The sequence below is a fragment of the Nicotiana attenuata genome, chromosome 7, assembly GCF_001879085.1.
Source record: "Nicotiana attenuata strain UT chromosome 7, NIATTr2, whole genome shotgun sequence".
Taxonomy (NCBI): Eukaryota; Viridiplantae; Streptophyta; class Magnoliopsida; order Solanales; family Solanaceae; genus Nicotiana; species Nicotiana attenuata.
The window spans coordinates 43,369,544-43,388,694 of NC_031995.1; the positions used below are offsets into that span (position 1 = coordinate 43,369,544).

The 19,151-nt window shown below is 37.3% G+C and overlaps 1 protein-coding gene across 1 annotated transcript; it reads left to right on the forward strand.

The window, feature by feature from the left end:
• Positions 12,145 to 17,654, forward strand: LOC109228992. The gene is made up of 7 exons (XM_019394278.1): positions 12,145 to 12,873; positions 14,052 to 14,192; positions 14,262 to 14,627; positions 14,863 to 15,108; positions 15,940 to 16,032; positions 16,262 to 16,462; positions 17,044 to 17,654. The coding sequence occupies exons 1-7, from the start codon at positions 12,550 to 12,552 to the stop codon at positions 17,257 to 17,259; spliced, it is 1,587 nt and encodes a 528-aa protein (XP_019249823.1). The 5' UTR covers positions 12,145 to 12,549; the 3' UTR covers positions 17,260 to 17,654.

Genomic DNA, 19,151 nt, shown 5'->3' on the forward strand with positions numbered 1-19,151 from the left:
ACTTCTCTTGCTACTCATTCGGCTCTAAGTCCTCAAACCCCAAGTACGCATTTGGCGTGTGCTGATCAAACCTCACCTTGAGGTTGCGTACTTTTGTCACCCTTGTCCCCTTCTTGATGTGAGAAATATTGATGTAGAACTCGTGGACAAGGTACTCCTTGGAATCTACCACTCTCCCAGTGAACAACATCCAAACCTTCATCGCTCTGAACTGTCTCAGCACTGCAGGGTTGTATGTCTCTAGATTCTTCAACAGGAACTGCCTCTCAAGGGTCAAGGATCTCGTTGTCCACCACATTCGGAAGTCAATGAAGGCAGCCAAGCTAACAAATATGTCCTCCCACCTTCTTTGATCTCTCCACACCAGTGGATGTACCCTCTCCCCCTCTACCATCATCAGGGACATCCGGAACAATCTGTGTGTTCGTCTGGAACAGATGACAGCTTAGAAGCCGGCTAGCACTTCCCAAACCTTCGGAAGTGCTGTGAGATGAAGACACCACATCCATGAGCTCAAATCTCCCCTGCGGCCTAAATTTTGCAACTTCCTGCTCCTCCGGGATAAAGGGCGAAGTTTCCCTCAGAAACATCCCTAGATGGGACAAAAGAGCTAGACTCTGAGAGGTCTGCACCCCCTATGCCTGTTGTGGCCTTCTTCCTGATAGCTTTGGGTTGGCTAAGGGGCAAGGTACCTCTACCTCGGCCCCTAGAAGAGTCACCTCCGCCTTTTGTAGTTTCGCCGCGGCCGCGCGATCGAACCATTATCTGTATCAAAGCAAAGAGGATTGTTAGTTGCAAGTCATCATTCAATACATTCAAAACTTATGTAGGCAAGGGAGAACATTGTGGACTGTGGTCCGCACATTTTTTTATGTCCGGCCGCAGACAGGGAGTGCGGATCGCACAATTGCAAGTGCGGTTGCGCTTCTGACAAGTAAACTTCAGAGGCTCAGAAGCCTCTTCTCTAAAGACAGTGCGGAGGCCGTTTTACGGCAGCAGAATGTATCTGTCGTCCACACATTTATCAGTGTGGCCCGCATATATGGGTTTCAAGAGGTAGACCTCTGATTGACTTAAGTACGACCTCTCTCAGATTTTTGTGGTCCACACAATTAAACTGCGGCTGCAGAAGCACTTGCTTTCACCAGGTTGCCCACAACACAAAACTGCGGACTGCACAAATTCAAGTGCAGGCGCAAATTTCAAAATTTAAGAACAGGCAGTCATTTTGTTCTTACATTTTGCAATTACTTATACAAATCGGTATGGCAACATGGTATAAACATGAAATCTCACTAACCCAATCCGTTAGAGCATGTATTATCAACTATCCAGTACAGATCTACCCCACATGGACACATGGATGAACTCTAATGATAAATGGCCTAAAAAAACTAAAATTTTGAAAATTAAACTAGCACAAACAACTAACATGAAATGAAGCATACCAGATAGAGTGAGTGCACTGGGTGTGTAAACATAGGTAGGTGTGTGTGGTGGACAGTGAAAATCTCTCAGGAAAACTTGCAGAGTAACAGTGATTATGAGGAGAGTGAAAAGTGTAAAATGAACTCAAAAATCCTATTTATACTCAGAATTATAAGAGGGAAAAGGGGTCGAGTGCGGCCGCACAATTTCATGTGCAGTCTACACTCTTTCACCTGAGCCTACTCTGAACTAAATATGCGGTCCGCACATTTTTGAGTATGGCCACAGATTTCCACTTGCGGTTGCAGCTTAGCCCCGCATTGACAAACTCAAACTTCAGAGAGTTTACATTTTCACACTTTGGCAAGCTTCCAATTGTGCGGTCCGCATGTGAAATGTGCGGCCGTGTATGTACTTCTTTTGTGGAACGTAAAATTGTGTTGTCCATACAAATAAAGCATGGTCCGCAGTTCCTTCAACACTTAGCCATTTTTTAGTCCATTCTTTTTTGCAAGTCACACTCAACCCTGTAGCCTAGTTCAAATCAAGTTAGAACACAAATAATATATAACTGCAAAATAAAAAGGAAAAGAACATGGTTGCCTCCCAAGAAGCGTCTGATTTAACGTCGCGGCACGACGCAATGTCAAAGCATCCTTAAGTGAAGTAGATGACCGCCACCACGTGGCTATCTCCAGCCTTGCCCAAGTAGTGCTTTACCCGGTGACCATTGACTCGGAATACTTCATTATTTTTGTTCTTCAAGTCTAATGCACCAAAAGGTGTCACACCAACAATTTCAAATGGACCTTTCCACTTGGATTTAGCTTCCCGGGAAACATTCTCAACCTTGAGTTAAAAAAACAATACAAGATCGTCTGCCTTGAACTCTTTGTTCCAAATGTATTTGTCATGAAGATATTTCATCTTTTCTTTGTACAAGCACGAACTCGCATATGCCTGGCACCGGAACTCGTCCAACTCATTCAAGTGTGTAACCCGGAAGTTAGCGGCTACATCCCAATCAAGATTCAATTTCTTTAGAGCCCACATTTCCTTGTGCTCTAGTTCCACCGGAAGATGACAAGCTTTCCCGAACACCAATCGGTATGAAGATATGTAGCTAGGGTTAGGTCACAACCTAGAAAATATGTAGCTACTTATAGTATAAATGGATAAAAATAAAGAAGAAGCACTAATTAAAGCAATAATACAAAATTAAAATGATAAACTAATGTGTTTTTAACCCTGGTCAAAAATTACAAAAAATAGTAAACTACAATGGCTACAACTCAAAAAACTATCAAAACTTGACCTAAAAAAGTGGTTCACGTCTATTTATAGTAGCCCAAAATTCGCTAACAAAAATGTCCTTCGGGAGGTTTTGCTACTGCACAATTCCATGTGCGGTCCGTACTTTGCTCGAGTTTGCAGGTTGGGGGATTCTGCAGCCGCACATTTTGATCTGCGGCTGCACTTTAGCTTCTACGGTCGCACAATTCCATGTGTGGTCCGCTCTTCTGGCAAGGCTTAAATCTTGGCCATTTTGCACATGCTTTGAACTTTTTGAATTCTTGTCAGTGCGACCATGTTAGCTTTTCTTCAATCAACAACTAAGCTTCAGCACCAAATCTGCGGCCACAGAGAGAATTCCGTGGTCCGCATTTTCTTCTGCGATCGTGGAAATACTTCTGCAGGCCGCACTTTTGACTTACTGCGCTCCTTCTTGACTTATGAGCCGGAATACTTCGTTTTGAGTTAGATTTGTTCATTAGAGTCCAATTCTCTAACATTCCTGCAATTTGAACACTTTCATTAGTTTTTTGAACATAAATCAACACTTTTTGGCTAAAACTAAAGCAAGAAGGTACTAATAAGTGGTTAAAATCTACAGTTATCACATTTACAAAAAGAACAAACCATACATATATAGACAACTCAACTTTCACTAACTACTTACGTATACACTGGCTTAAAACTAATTAACTGAATATGAATCTCCTACTGCTATACACTATTCTGCACCTGCACATATATCTCATTCTCATTTCATCACTCCCCCTCAAGCTGGAAAGTGAAAAGATATTTAGAACACCCAACTTGCCAACTACATATTCATGTTTTTGCCTTCCCAAACCTTTAGTGAGGATGTCTTCCTGCTGATCTCTTGAGGTAATGTATTGTGCTTTCACCAGACCTTCCTGAATCTTCTGTCTGATGAAATGACAGTCGATTTCTATGTGCTTTGTTCTTCCGTGAAATACTGGATTTGCTGCTATTTGTAATGCATCTTTACTATCACTATACACACTCACTGGTATCTCCACTTTTGTCCCAAATTCCTATAGTAAAGTTGTTATCCAAACAATCTATGAGACTGCACTGGCCATGCTATTAAACTCGGCTTCAGCTGAGCTTTTAGAAATTATGCTTCGATTCTTGGATTTCCATGAAACAGCGGATTCCCCATACTTAATCAGATAGCCTTACCCTAACTTCCTAGTGTTAAGGCATGAAGCCTAATCAACATCATAGAAAATATTAAGTTTATTTGAACTTTGACTGATTAGCAAAATTCCTAGTCCTGGCTCCCTCTTTACGTACTTCACCACTCTTATAGCTGCATTCCAATAGGACTTCTTTGGCTGTTGAAAAAATTGATTGAGGGTCTGCACTGAGAAAGAAATGTCTGGCCTAGACATAGTCAGATACATCAGCTTTCCAATGAGCTTCTGATATTGCCCCGCATCTTCCAACAACTGATCTTCTGATGTTCCAATCAACTTATCAAGTTCAGGAACTATCAGCTTTACATTTGCTTCCAATGGAGTCCATGCTGGTTTTGCTCCTCCTAGTCCCAATTGAGATATTATTTCTAGTATATATTTCCTTTGATTAACTAGTATTCCCTTGTTGGGTCTGCTAAACGCTATTCCAAGGAAGAATTTCGGTTCACCCAAATCTTTAATGTTGAAAGCTTGTTGTATGGAGGTTTTAGTGGCCTCAATCAGTCTCAGATTGTTTCCTGTAACCAGCATGTCATTCATATAGACGAGTATCGCAATTGTGTCTGCTCCATCCGTCCTAATGAATAGTGAATAGTCTACGTTGCTCTGTTTGAACTCAGATTGCACCAAAGCTTCTGTCAACTTGAGATTCCACTGTCTATTGTCTTGCTTCAGTCAATAGAGAGATTTTAGAAGTCTACATACCATTCCGGACTCCCCTTGACTTGTAAATCCTATGGCAATTGCATATATACTTCATCATATAAGTCACCTTGTAGAAAGGCATTTTACACATCTAGCTGATTCACTGGCCAGTTGTGTACTGCTACTAAAGAGAGGACAACCCTCACTATAATGATCTTAACTATCGGAGAAAAAGTCTCATTATAGTCAAGACCCTCTCTTTTGTAACATTTATCTATAAGCCTAGCTTTAAACCACTCTACTTCACCATTAGAATTTAACTTGACTTTGTATACCCATTTATAACCCATTGCTTTCTTCCCTTGTGGTAAAGGAACCAGTTCCCAAGTCTTGTTATCCTGTAAAGCTTGAAGTTTAGCTTGCATGGCTTCAATCCACCTTATATCTTTAGAGGCCTCCTGAAAAGTCTTGGGTTCTAATATGAAATAAAAGGCACCTAGATAGGTTTGGTAAGAGGGTAATAATGTAACGATCCGATCGGTCATTTTGAGCATTAGCACTTTGCTCGGTTGTTTGAGGGCATGAGTAGCTCCGTATGATGTATTAGGATTTATGTGAATCGTCGGTTTTGGTTTTCAGGTTATTCGGAATTTATTTGGAAGAATAATTCTGAGCTAGAAGCTTTTAATTTGAAACGTTTGACCATGTTTGACTTTTTAGTATTTGACCTCGGATTGGATTTCTGATGGTTTCATTAGCTCCGTTGGGTGATTTTGGACTTGGAGTGCGTCTAGATTGTGATTTGGAGGTCCGTAGTAGAATGTGGCTTGAATGGCGAAAGTTGGAATTTTGGAAAGTTTGACCGAAAGTGGACTTTTATATATCGGGATCGGATTCCGATTCCGGAAGTTGGAGCAGGTCCGTAATGTCAAAAGTGACTTGTGTGCAAAATTTGAGTTCAATTGCACGTGATTTGATAGGTTTCGGCATCGACTATGGAAGTTTGAAGTTTCAAGTTCATTGATGTTTGAATTAAGATGTGATTCGTCGTTTTGATGTTGTTATGTGTATTTTGAGGCCTCGAGTAGGTCCGTGTTATGTTATGAGACTTGTCGGTATATTTTGACGGGGTCCCGAGTGGCTCCGATGAGTTCCGGACGAGGTTCGAATCATTTAATTCATGTTGCATTGATGGAGGCTACTGGTTCTGGTGTTTCCGCATCTGCGGAAGAAAGGACGCAGATGCGGACAATTGGTCGCAGAAGCGAATGAAGTCTTGGTTGGGGATCATCGCAGATGCAGAGGAGGAGTCGCACCTGCGAGTGCACAGAAGCGGAAATTGTTCCGCAGGTGCGAGGGCCCCGTCGATTAGTTGTGGTCGTAGAAGCGCGACGTTTACCGCGGATGCGGTGGTCGCAGATGCTACTATTTGTCCGCAAATGCGGAAAGTGCTGGGCAGAGGATATAAAAATCGAGGGTTTTGTTCTTTCTTCATATTTTGAGATGAGGGACTCGGATTGAGGCGATTTTTGGAGCAAATTTCATCACAAGGATTGGGGTAAGTGTTTCTACTCGGCTTTGGTTATATGTCACGGATCTATCTTTATTTTTGGCAATTGGTTGATGAATTTTAAAGAGAAATTGGGGGTTTTGGCCTAAAGTTTCAAATATGAATTTTCAAGTTTTGAACATCGATTTGGAGTCAGAATTGAGTGAAATTAGTATGGTTGGGCTCGTAATTGATTGGGTTATCGGATTTTGTGAGTTTTGTCGGGTTCCAAGGGTGGGCCCGCGTTGGGCTTTGGGCCAATTTCAGGCTTTGATTCAAGATTTGATCTTTTACCATCGGGATTGGTTCCTTAGCATTGTTTGATGTATTTGAATTGCTGTTGGTCAGTTTCGAGCCGTTCAGAGGTCGGAACACGCGAGATGGCATCTTTGGAGCATCGCTTGGCTTGCTTGGCATTGGTATTGGCTCGTTCGAGGTAAATAACTCTTCTGAACATAGTGCTGAGGGTATGAAACCCTGCAATATGTGTTATGTAATTGGTATTGAGGTGATGCACATGCTAGGTGACGGCCGTGTGGGCGTACACCATGTGAATTGGGACTCTGTTGTTTCTGTGGCACTGTATAGTGACCCTAGTTTGTTGATATTTGCGTTTTCACCATGTGATAAAGTAATTGAGCTGTCCATCATGCTAAATATCATGTTTAGGCTTCTTGCCTATATTGTTGGGACCCATAATTATCGTTTATTGCTGTCATCTCACTGATTTTATTGATATTCCGTACTCAGTCATATTCATGCATTCATATCATATCTCAGTCTTAGTTGTTGTTGTTGATGTATCATATTATTGTTGTTGGGCTAGATTCATGACATTGTGAGCCCGTGAGTGAGACTGGAGAGATTGATGACTGAGTGAGGCCGAGGGCCTGAGCGAGAGTGACATTTTGGGATCGGGCTGCACTCCGCAGTGATATATTGATTATATTTATGCAAATGGATCGGGTTGCACACCGTAACAAGCCTTAGGGCTACTTATATATATCGGGTTGCACGCCGTAACGAGATTAGATCGGGCTGCACGCCACAACGATATAGCGCTTGGGCTGAAGGAGCCCCTCCAGAGTCTGCACACCCTCAGTGAGCGCGGTCGACTATATATGTGTGTCGGGCTGCACGCCATAGCGGTTATTGTACACCGCTGAGTGTTTATGTATACACTGACTTATAACTGGTTAACTAAATATAAATCTCCTACTGCTAAACACTATTCTGCACCTGCACATATATCTCATGTTATTCCCGGTTCATCAATTTTTATGCAGACCTTATATGTGTATTACAAATTTTATTAAAATATCTATAAATATTTGTGAATAAAAATATTATTGAGGTAGATGTAAAAATTCATAAACTTTAAATCTGGATCTACCTTTTTATAGGAGTTAATACCCAACCCTGCACCACCACGGAAGGTGAAACATGGATGGATAGATTTACTAAATAAAAAAAACCTTTTTGAATTTCAGTTATCACGTTTTCTTTCATTATTTTTTGGTAATTTGGTAATCCCAAATGCTTTTATTTTCCTTGTTCTTTTACTTTCTAAATAGATACTATCCAACAAGTACTTAGATCATAATTCCGATGCTACAAACGGTGAAACCGAAAATACTAATGTTGATTGTCACTTTCTTTGCTTTCGTTCGACATTTTGTGTTAGTCACAAAGTACTTACTTAATACCTTAAATTAATATATACATCTAAATTTGTCGTCTTATTAGGTTTAAGAGCTGCTTATTGAGCAATCGACATTCCAAATGGCGTTAAGGGCAAGACCACGCTAACAAGAGCAGAAATACGATTCAAGATGAGAATAAAAGAGAAGAGGAGATTTTGTTTTTCTTATACAAAGGTACATTTAAAGTCTCATATTGATATCAGTGACCAACACGTTACTTCAATTTTGGAGATGTTCCTAGATGGGGGTAAAATTTGTGCTTGAAAATAAAAGGGGACTGTAATTAAGTGATGAGAAAATAATCGAATTTGCCCGTAAACTTTGTGAAATCATTCGGATTGCCCTCTATTAATAATTGGAGTCAGATTTACCCTTATCGTTATTGAGACATGCCAGATTTATCCTTTTTCACTAGCAATAGAAGCTTTCCCACACCCACACATAGTGTTCATAAAAACCCGAAAAATCGAACCAAACCGAAAACCGAACGAACCCAATCAAAAAAATCGTTATTTTTTAGATTTGATTTGGTTTTGATTTGAATTTTAAAAATCGATCAAATTTGGTTTTGATTTTAATAAAAAATAACCGAAAAAATCCGAACCAAACCGACTATAGAAGTAGCTATTTAAATTTCTTATTACACCTATATATATGTATATTTTTATAAAGTTTCTAAAATTTTATGGTACATATTAGTCGTTTGTATTTTTAGACTAGTTCTTTGTTATTATAATAATCTATTTCTTTGCTTTTACATTCTAGTTTGATTGGTATTTTTCTTTTGCTAAGTACAAGAATTTATTTCATGTTAAAAATAATCGATTTTTAATTGATTAATTAAATTATTTATCACTATTTGATTCAATTATCATCTGTATATCTTGATAAATGATAGATTCTCAAAGAGCAATTGGTTTGATAGTGTTACGTTGAAAATGTAGTCGCCGGAATATGTGTTTGGTAGTGTATGTCTCACATTTAAGAAAACCCGATAAATAACCGAAAAAATTAAAAAACCGACTTAATTGGTTTGGTTTGGTTTCAATATTTGAAGAGCCAACTTACTTGGTTTGATTTCTTTTTAGGAAAAAATCGATCCAAATCGAACCATGAATACCCCTACCCACACGTGAGCTCTTTTTACAAGGAAACAAATATTAAATTTGTCCTTGAACTATGAAAAATGGTTCAGATTTGTCCATGAACTTTGAAGAGCACAATTACTGCTCTAGCGGCGAAATCAATATCTTCTTTAACACTCACAACCTCCAAAGGCCAGGTCTCTATCCCAAGCTCAAAGTAACCGCCCTTAAAGTCAAAAATAAGCCAAAAGCCATAAGATGGTTACCCCAACTTATGAATATTTAGTTTATAAGCACTTTAAGTTTAATTAAGATTTTTACTATTTTATCTTTAAAATATTTTTTTTTAGAACAAAACTCCTACATCGATAATCACTGCCTCAAGTACTTTTTTCAACCTAAACCTCGCCTCTTCAAGTCTGCAACTCACATTGAATATTTAAGATAAGCAAATTCTCTATTCCTTTGCATATTTGTATCAATGTAATTGTATATTAATCTTTGAGCTGTATGTAATAAATGAGGGCATATCAAATTTTTGGTGTATTGCTTTCTAAGTGTTGTGGTGATGAAGACAATATTTGTTTCTCTTCAAATATTTTATCCTATTTAGGTTTATTTTTTTTACTAAAATTTGTCAATTTATTAATTATTATACCTTTTGATTATATGCTTATCATAAATATATTATATTTATCATAAAAATTATCTTATCTAAGCACAATTGTATTTAAAATAAAATGACAAATAGAACGTTTTGTATTTGAATCGATCTGGAATCTAAAATTTTGAAGAAATTACGCCCTTATAAGTGTAAACAATTCTAAGGTTATTTAAGTCATTTTAACAGAAAAAGAGCTTATCAGCACTTTTTTATCAAATACTGCAGCAGTTTATTATCAATTTCAGCACTTGTACCTAAACACATAACTGCTTATTTAATAAATTATTTTCAGCACTCAAAAGTGTTTTTCAACACCTAATGCTTATCAGTTACTTCAAATCAGCTAATTCAGACGGACTCTAAGTTAAATTAAATTTAGCTTATAAATTATTTTCCTTAAATATTATGGTAATCAAGGTAGGATTATAATGGTTAAGGATTGGTGCTCTTCCGGCGGAGGTAAAATAGTGACAATAGAAAATGGTAAGGATAAAGCTCTGAGAGAGATCATTTGAATGGACAGTTTTTGCATGAGAGAGATTGTTTGAGTGGATAATTTGTGTGTTCTTTTTGTGATAGTCCATCAAATTATGTTTTTGAAAAGTTCATGTTGTTAGTGGCTATATCGAGTTTATGACATAGATTTGGAGCCTATCTGGATGGGTTTTTAAGCTGGTTAAACCAACTTTTTTTTTCAGCTTATTGAGGTGTTTGACAAATTTAAAATTTGATAAAACGTCAAGTGCATTTAAGGGGAGAAATTCAAAAATAGCTAGATTTATAAGTGGTCATTCAAAAATAGCCACAGTTTTAAAATTAATTGAAATTAGCTACTTTTTATGTAAAGATAAATCTGAACGAAAATATTGTTCAAAATCCGGAAAATACTCCAGCATAATATACTGGAATTCCAGTACAATATACTGGACTTCTAGCATAATATACAGGAGTTCCAGTATAATATACCGGTCCAGCATAATATGATGAAAATTCATACATAGGTGCTCCTATCTCCAGTATATTATGCTCGAACTTTTCGCGTATTGGAGTTCCAGCATAATATGCTGGAAGTTCATACACATGTGCACCGATCTCCAGTATATTATGTGGAACTTTTCGTGTTGCAGCAAAATAGTAGCAATTTTTCAATGACTTTGCAAACGCTGACTATTTTTGAATGATCAGTTTGAAAACTAGCTAGCTCGTACTATTTGTACGCATTTAAGCCAAAAGGCCCTAAACAAGCCAAAAATCATAAATTGGGTAATTTCAGCTTATTGTTTTTATAGCTTAAAGCTTATTTGCCTTTGACCAAATATTTTACAATCTTATCCTTTATAATATTATAATTTCAAAAGTACCCTTCAGTACAAAGCCCTAATTTCGAGTGATTTTATTTTGTGTCTCACACAACTTACACTAGTTGTGTGAGGCCTCTTTTTATCTCACATATTTGTGGACCCATCTCTTACACATCTGGGTCCACAAAATTCACAATGAACTAAGATGTGTCAAGCGATACCCCTTAGCCAAAAAATTATATTATATTGCTAGATAAAGTTTTTTTTAATGTATATATATTATACGTTGACTCCCCTTGAATTTTTGATGTATCTAATTATTTATATTTTGACACCCTTTGATGAAAATTCTGGGTCCGTCACTGCTTATTTTTAACTTCAGTACTTCTATCCAAATACGTAACTACTTATTTATAAAAGCAGCTCGAGCACTTAAAAAAATACTTTGGTGCTTAAAAGCTGCTAAAAAAAATCAGTTAAGCAAACGGGCCCTTAATCTCAACTATTATAGGAGGAAAAATTTGGATGATTTCGTAAAATTTAAAGGCAGACTGACCTTTGCCAAAATTTCACGGTATAGCCAGTTTTCGGACTGGTCAATCAAAAATAGCCAGCATTTACCAAGTCAATGAAAAATAGCCACCGTTTTGCTGCAATAGAGACCAGTCCACCATAATATACTGGAGTTCGGTGCACTTGTGTATGAACTCCAGCATATTATGCTGGACCGGTATACTTTGCTGGCTCCAGTATAATATACTAGAGACTGGAGCACTGGTGCTCCAAACTCCAGTATATTATACTGGACCATTATACTTGCTGGAACTCCAGTATATTATGCTGGAGTTCTAGTGTATTTATGCTGGAACTCCATCATATTATGCTGGAGTTCCAGCATACTATCCTGAAACTCCAGTATAATATGCTGGAACTCCAGCATAATATATTAAAGTATTTTCGGGTTTTGAACAGTGTTTTCGCTCAGATTTATCTTTATATAAAAAGTGGCTAAATTTCAATTGCTTTTAAAATTTGGCTATTTTTGAACGACCAGTTATAAATCTGGCTATTTTTAAAAATATTCCTTTTTCGGCTTTTCCCATAAGTAATTAATAAAACAAAGGCTCGTCAAACATTAAAAAAAAATAGAAGGGACAACAAATCATTTTCGTCTAGCAATATGGCCCTTTTAGCATATTCCGTATGAGAAAGAGATCCGATTCTGTTGGCTCTTATCTCCGTCGTTAGAAACTTATCTTTTTCAACAACATCCATTTGGCAAACCCAGTCTATAACAACACTCCGCAGCAATGACACAATTGTTTCTTGCCAAAATGACAATGCTTTTGATTTTTTCCTTTTAGTATTTGTTAAAACTTAGAAGGAAGACCAATATAAATATTAGCTTATTCACAGAATAATCTTTTCTCATACTCTTACGTAGTTTTTACGAAATTGCAACAAACAAGGCTAAGCTTTTATTAAAGAAAAGAAAAATGTCTTTATCATAAATGAAATGAGTAAAAGAAACTCGAAATAATTGAAAATTGGGAAGGTATTTAATTACGTAATAAATTGGGAACTAATTACGATGAATGAGTTGAGGTGTCAAAAATCATTTCCCTAATGTTAAACACTCTAGTCCCAACATCAAAGAAGCTATAGCCATGGCTGTAAACTTGAGGAATCACAGCCTATTAATCACTTTCTTGTTCCTTTTTCATTTTTTGCCATGGCGGCAGATACATGGGCTAAAATCACCATTTAATCCAAAGGATATTCTGCCACTGTTACCAAGACAGGTCTCATGGCCTATCCTCAACTCCCTTCACAGTGCTGTGGACCTGTTGCCCGCTTTTGTTGGGGCTGCTTCAATCGCAGAAAACAATACACTAGAGTGGAAAGGTGCTTGCTTTTACAAGAATACTGCTTGGTTGGAGCTTCATAATAAGTCTAAGAGTCAATTTGGTGGAGGCACTCTTCATATCAAGGTCTCCCTCTATCTATTTTGCTATTTTTTTTTCCATGTGGGGGTTGGCAATAGCTATTTTTCAAATTTCACCTTGTTTTCTTGTATTTTCAGTTGTTTTTATATGTAAATTTTAAATTCTTCGTCCATGTGTTTATTGGAGAGTTTGGGGATGATGTTTGGCCCAATTTAATTTATTGTTAGAAGGGGAGCCTGGCGTAACTCGTAAAGTTGCTACCATGTGATCAGGACGTCACGAGTTCGAGCCGTGGGAACGGCCTTTTACATAAATGCATGGTAAGGCTGCATGCACTAGACCCTTGTGGTCCGGTCCTTCCCCGGACCCCATGCGCAACGGGAGCTTAGTGCACCAGACTGCTCTGTCTGGATTGTGAAAATGTCTTCCCATTGTTTATTATATTTTGAGTTAATATTTAGGTGATCCAAAAAGATGTTGCATAATATTAGACTGGAACGAGCTTAAATGGAGTGACATTAGTGATATTTTATATAGCCGATCCAACTTGCTTGGGATTGAAGCGTAGTTGTGGTTGCATTCTTTGGGTGATCTCTGGATTTACATAGCTAATGAGTCCTTGGAACTTCTCGGAAAGTTTCTTTTGTTGTTAAATATCTATTGATTTGGTTGCCAGATTGAAGGACAATTTTACTAGTTAAACTAATCTTTATCCTTTGCTCTACTCCTCTTCACTGGAAGCTCTAAGAGTTTACTTTTCTCCAACTAATATTGTTCATTGAACTGACTGCATGCTTGTGGAGTAGAGGTATCTTTTTGCGAACTGCCAGTCTTTGCATTGATTAGATGTTGCTTATATTCACTTGCAACTATCTTGAACTTGGAGAAGTTGCAAATAAAGATGTTGTGGACTGAATGTATTTAATGATTCTTCATCTATTTCGAATGAAAACATTTTGGAAGCATAATCTGCATACAATATTATTAATGATTATTTGTTCTCTGCCTATGTATATGTGATACATTATTGATCATATAATTGATGGATTGTATTTTAACTTCCTTTATAGCTCTTTAGTCCATTCTTTTGTAATGCTCAGATGGGAAGAGTTCCCATTTTAATATCAATTCTTGATCTGTTGTTGTACTTCATTCTTATATTTGCATTTGTGTTTCTATTACAATATTATTCAGGTCGTTGATAAACAAAATATATTATTCAGGTCAGCAATGCACACAGTTGGACATGTATGGACCTTTACATCTTTGCAACTCCATATCATGTAACATGGGATTACTACTTTTTGTCTCGTGAACATACCCTTGAAATCAAAGAGTGGAAGTCTGAAGCTGAGTTAGAATATGTGAGTCGTCATCCTTTCTTAAATGAAACTAATTGTTATAGTCTAATGGATCAAACTTAATTGAAACAGGTCAAATATAAAGGGATCTCAATTTTCCTATTGCAAGCAGGAATGTTAGGAACCCTTTCAGCACTATGGGATTTTCTCCCTTTGTTCACGAATACTGGATGGGGTGAGAAGTCAAATATTGGGTTTCTAAAGAAACGTATGGGTGCTTCATTTGAAGTACGTCCACAGCCGTGGGTCACAAACCTTACTACTGATGACATTCATTCTGGAGATTTTCTTGCAATATCAAAGATTAAAGGTACCTGGGGTGGTTTTGAGACTATGGAGAAATGGGCAACAGGAGCCTATGCTGGCCATACCGCTGTTTGCTTGAGAGATGCTGAAGGGAAACTATGGGTTGGTGAATCTGGGCATGACAATGATCAGGTGGTGTGTTAAACTATTTTTTCATATGATGTTATTTCCTGGTAATTGCTTCTTCTTTCTTGGGAGCAAGGGCAGATGCTCTTACATGCTCACCTCCCGAAACCCCCCGCCTCCAACCAACTGAAGAAACGAAAAAAATAGGAAGATGGCATAACTGGAAGGTAAGGAGAATGGAGATAATATGTGATCTCTATGCAATATTTGCACCAATTCTGTTCTTTGCGTTTCCTTTCAGGGAGAAGATGTGATTGCTATACTACCATGGGATGAATGGTGGGAATTTGAGCTGACAAAAGACAATACCAATCCACATATTGCATTGCTCCCTTTGCACCCTGACCTCCGAGCCAAGTTTAATGAAACTGCTGCTTGGGAATATGCAAAAAGCATGGCAGGAAAACCTTATGGTTACCATAACTTAATATTTAGCTGGATAGACACAATTGATGGAAATTACCCTTCACCTTTGGATGCTCATCTGGTAATGCATATTATTTTCAGATCACAGTCTTTCCAATTTTTTCTATGCCCTATTATCTTAAAAGTATTATCTTCCATACAGTCCGTTACGATCAGATTCCTCTGGTCTGCGAGTATAGCAAATTTTTTGTTTTGACCGTATATTGTTCTTTCAAATACATTAGATAATCCCAAGTCAAAACAAACAGCTAACTTAGACCTCGTCATATTTTGTTGGTCAGCTAAAGCAGTAATATGCTGTGCAAATGAAGTGAAATTGATGAAATGCCTTCATTTCACACGTAGACTAGTTATACCGAAATAATAAAGGACTCAGAACTTGTGTTCGGTCTTAAAGCTGCAGGTTTCATTTTCTGAACAGTATCTAGATTTCCATATGGGGTTTCTGCTTTGAAATTTAGTGTGATGTTATTCCCGTGGAGCTTCATTTGACTGCTAGAAATATTATGATTCAAGTGTTCCATAGAATTCCACAAATTATGCATATTTACTTGAGCGCTAAATATCTGATAGGTTTAGTGTCTCGTGAGAGCTGGAAATGGAATCTGTTCTGGTGTAAGAAAATTAAATTGCCGTATGATCATGAATGAGCTTGAAATTACTCTAGGAAGATATCATATTTATACGTGAAAAACAATTGAAATCAGAAAGTTGAGGGTGAAAGAAGGGTGAGGGACAGAAATAGGAATAACGGTACTGAGAAGGCGTAGAAATGACAGGCATTTATAGATAAAGGTGGGTCATTGTGGCACTTGGTTTTCGTGCTGTGGATAGCTGCTACAGTATTTTGCTGCATTTATGAAATTACCATATCTATTGTTGTATGGTGCAGGTTGCTTCTGTCATGACTGTTTTTAACCAACTAAAGCCTGCATATGCTTCTAACTTGTGGAATGAAGCCTTAAACAAACGACTTGGAACTCAGGTAAATTTATGAAATGCCTCTTTTTGTTGAGACAAATAGTGGACAAAATACCATAGAAGCAGCTGCTAGGTATAATATGTTTCTCCACCAAATATCTATTTAAAGCGGAATTGCAAAAGGCTGGAACTATTATTTGGTCCGACATATAACTTGCTTTGTTAAGTCAGGGTAAACATAATAGACTTGATTATATTCAATATCGAACGCTGATCCATTCTGTTCAATGCAGAACCTTAGTCTTCCCAATATACTTGTTGAAGTTGAAAAGCGTGGATCCTCTTTTGCCGAATTGTTGACTATTCCAGAGCAGGATGATTGGGTTTATAGTGATGGAAAGTCAGCATCATGTGTTGCTTATATTCTTGAAATGTATAAGGAAGGAGGACTATTTGGTGAACTTGCAAGCTCAATTCAGGTTACGGAGTTCACGGTGAGTTTGTCAGATAGATTTTGAAGCTTTCCTGTTTTCGGTTGGTTGCTTAGGTATTTCCCTGGGTAATGTACTTGATGAATCAGAAACTGCCTATTCCTTTGTTCTGTTTAACGGATCTGTACCTCAAGTCAAGTATCTTTTACTTGTCCATACCTTTTATCTTTGCATCTTCGCCAATCCATGCCCTAATTCTAGTTATTTCAACAGTTCCAAATAAACTGTTCTATTTAATTGTTTGGGGTGTACTACCTAGTATATAAACATTTTTCCTATAATCCAGGATACATTTTCAGTATCCTATTGCCCAAAGGTAAAGCTAGGAACACTTTTAAACCAGCAATATTTCAGTTATGGGAAGAAGTTTATCTTCTATTTTGGAACTGCCTATGTTTATACAAAACTGTAGGACCAATATTTGCTCATCAAAAGAAACTACAATTCTTGCATGAATACTTGTATGCTGTTGAACCCTTTTGGTTCATTTCGTTGAAAACACATGGCAATCTATGTTGGACTCAAGTTCTAGAATTTTAGGAAATAATGTTTTTTAACTAGTCTATTATTGTTGGTAAGTGCAGATAAAAGATGCTTATACTCTCAAGTTTTTTGAGAACAATTCAAGCCTGTTGCCAAAGTGGTGCAATGCCGATGACACTGTGAAGCTTCCTTTCTGTCAAATTCGTGGAAAGTATCGGATGGAATTACCCGGATACAATACTATGGATCCATACCCCCATATGAATGAAAGATGTCCATCTATGCCTCCGAAATATTACAGACCTCTAGGTTGTTGACAAGATTTTCCCCATCTTCCTCGTAATTATTGTTGAAGACAACGAAGTAAATACAAGTGTGCTATCTCTAACTGCTTAAGTTTTTCGATGAGATGGTCACACATCTTCAACAAGCATATCGCATGGTATAATTTTTTCACTCATCAGTTCTCTTGGAGTTGTACAATTGCCTAGGATGTACAAGGTTGCTGCTCTTATTTAAGAGTTTGTTCAAAAAAATTTACTTCCAGCACCACTTCAATGTTGCGCAGCCAGAATGTTAGCTTGTCAATTTCCTTGTTTTTATACAGTTTTATACTGGATGAGGTCGCGAAAATCAATCCCTAAGAACTTGTACAAACAAAAATATGTTGGTATTTGAGGTGGGATATTAATTGTTCACTATGCCTTCAAAACTCTAGAGATATATACTGAACGTTGCATTGTAAAGTTGTCTTAATTTTATAGAGCAATGGACATTCTAAATGGTGTTAAAGGGCAAAAACACATAACAGCAGAAGAACAGAAATCTAATTCGGCGCGAGGGTAAAAGAGAGTGGATATTAATATTTTGTTTTTCCCTTTTTTACTTAGTTAAACATTTTTTTCTTCTATATCTTAGCTCTCCCCTGTAGCTCTCTCCTGTGTCTATCCATATTTATGTATGAAGTGTGTGTAGTTCTTGGAGTGAGAGAATAAAAATTCCTGACGTACCATGCTACGACATTATCACAGAAAGAGAACATATGGTGCCACTGTGTGATTGACATCAGGAAATTAAAGTGTTTAAATAATTCAAAATGAAATGTCAATATATAATATTAGGGAAATTGCTTAAGTATCCACTGACCTATAACCGGATTTCCAACTACACATTTTATCTTTGCAGGAATCTTATTAGTATACCCTTAGTGCTGATGTGACAAAAGAGAGTGTATGCCACCCTCCTTGAGAGAGTGACAAAGAGAGACTGCTGAAATTTTATTTTTATAAATAACATTTTTATAAAATATACTATTTTCTATTTTTTTCTTTTCCCTTGTTTTTCTATTTCTTTTCCTTTTCTTTCCTCTTGTTTTGTTACTTATAGATTGGTCGGGAATTAGCTCTGGCATCCTCCATATTTTCCGGCGAGATCGAGTTGAAGATTTTATTCTTTTCGCTCCATATTTCACTACACTTTATAGAGGATTACTGCTATTTCTAATCTCTTCACTCACCACTTTAAACTTTCAATTGTAATTGCTTCTCACAGAAAGGAATGAAAAAATCTCGTCCCAAAATCAATTTCTGATTAAATCCAAAAGAAGCCCACAAAAGACTGAACAAGAAGAAGGGTTTTGATTTTTAGTTGCAAAAAATATTCAATGCTCGCCGTTTCCCGATGGGGGCCTTCATCCTTTCACTGCTTCAGGTAGTGAGATGGGGGAGGGGAATTCTATTTTTTTAATTAATCAAATTTACATAAAAGAGAGAACAAGGAAGAAGAATCTAGTTGTTGGTTGTTGATTGTTGATTGCCAGAAAGTTTTCTAGGTTTTCACCATTTTTCGATTTGTTTCTGTCGGGATTTTAAGTATATGATATGCTTAAAATAGGGTGAATGGGAAATGGAGGGAAATGAAAATTTTAAGTGAAATTTTAAGTTCCTCCCCCCCCCCCCCCTCCCCGGCAAAGGGACATTGTCCCATATTGGAAGAGGAAGAGATTTTTTATAGGTATATAAGCAATTGCTCTTCTTCTAGCTCTTAAAGAGTTGAGAAGAAGGCAAGCCTCGCGTCGTCGTCGTCGTCGTTCGCTCGGCTCGGCTTCGGCTTCGAATTTGGTCAAATGATCGAATTGGTTTTTGTTATTTTGTTTACATTTCTGTTTATGTTATTTTATTTTCTCCAGAATTATTTTACAAATACAGAT

What these genes read in the sequence shown, in the direction of transcription:
- LOC109228992 (XM_019394278.1), top strand. Translation starts at nt 12,550, where the DNA reads ATGGCTGTAAACTTGAGGAATCACAGCCTATTAATCACTTTCTTGTTC. An exon ending in GAGGCACTCTTCATATCAAG is followed by an intron (nt 12,874 to 14,051) that starts GTCTCCCTCTAT and finishes TATATTATTCAG; the next exon opens with GTCAGCAATGCACACAGTTG. An exon ending in TTCAGGTTACGGAGTTCACG is followed by an intron (nt 16,463 to 17,043) that starts GTGAGTTTGTCA and finishes TGGTAAGTGCAG; the next exon opens with ATAAAAGATGCTTATACTCT.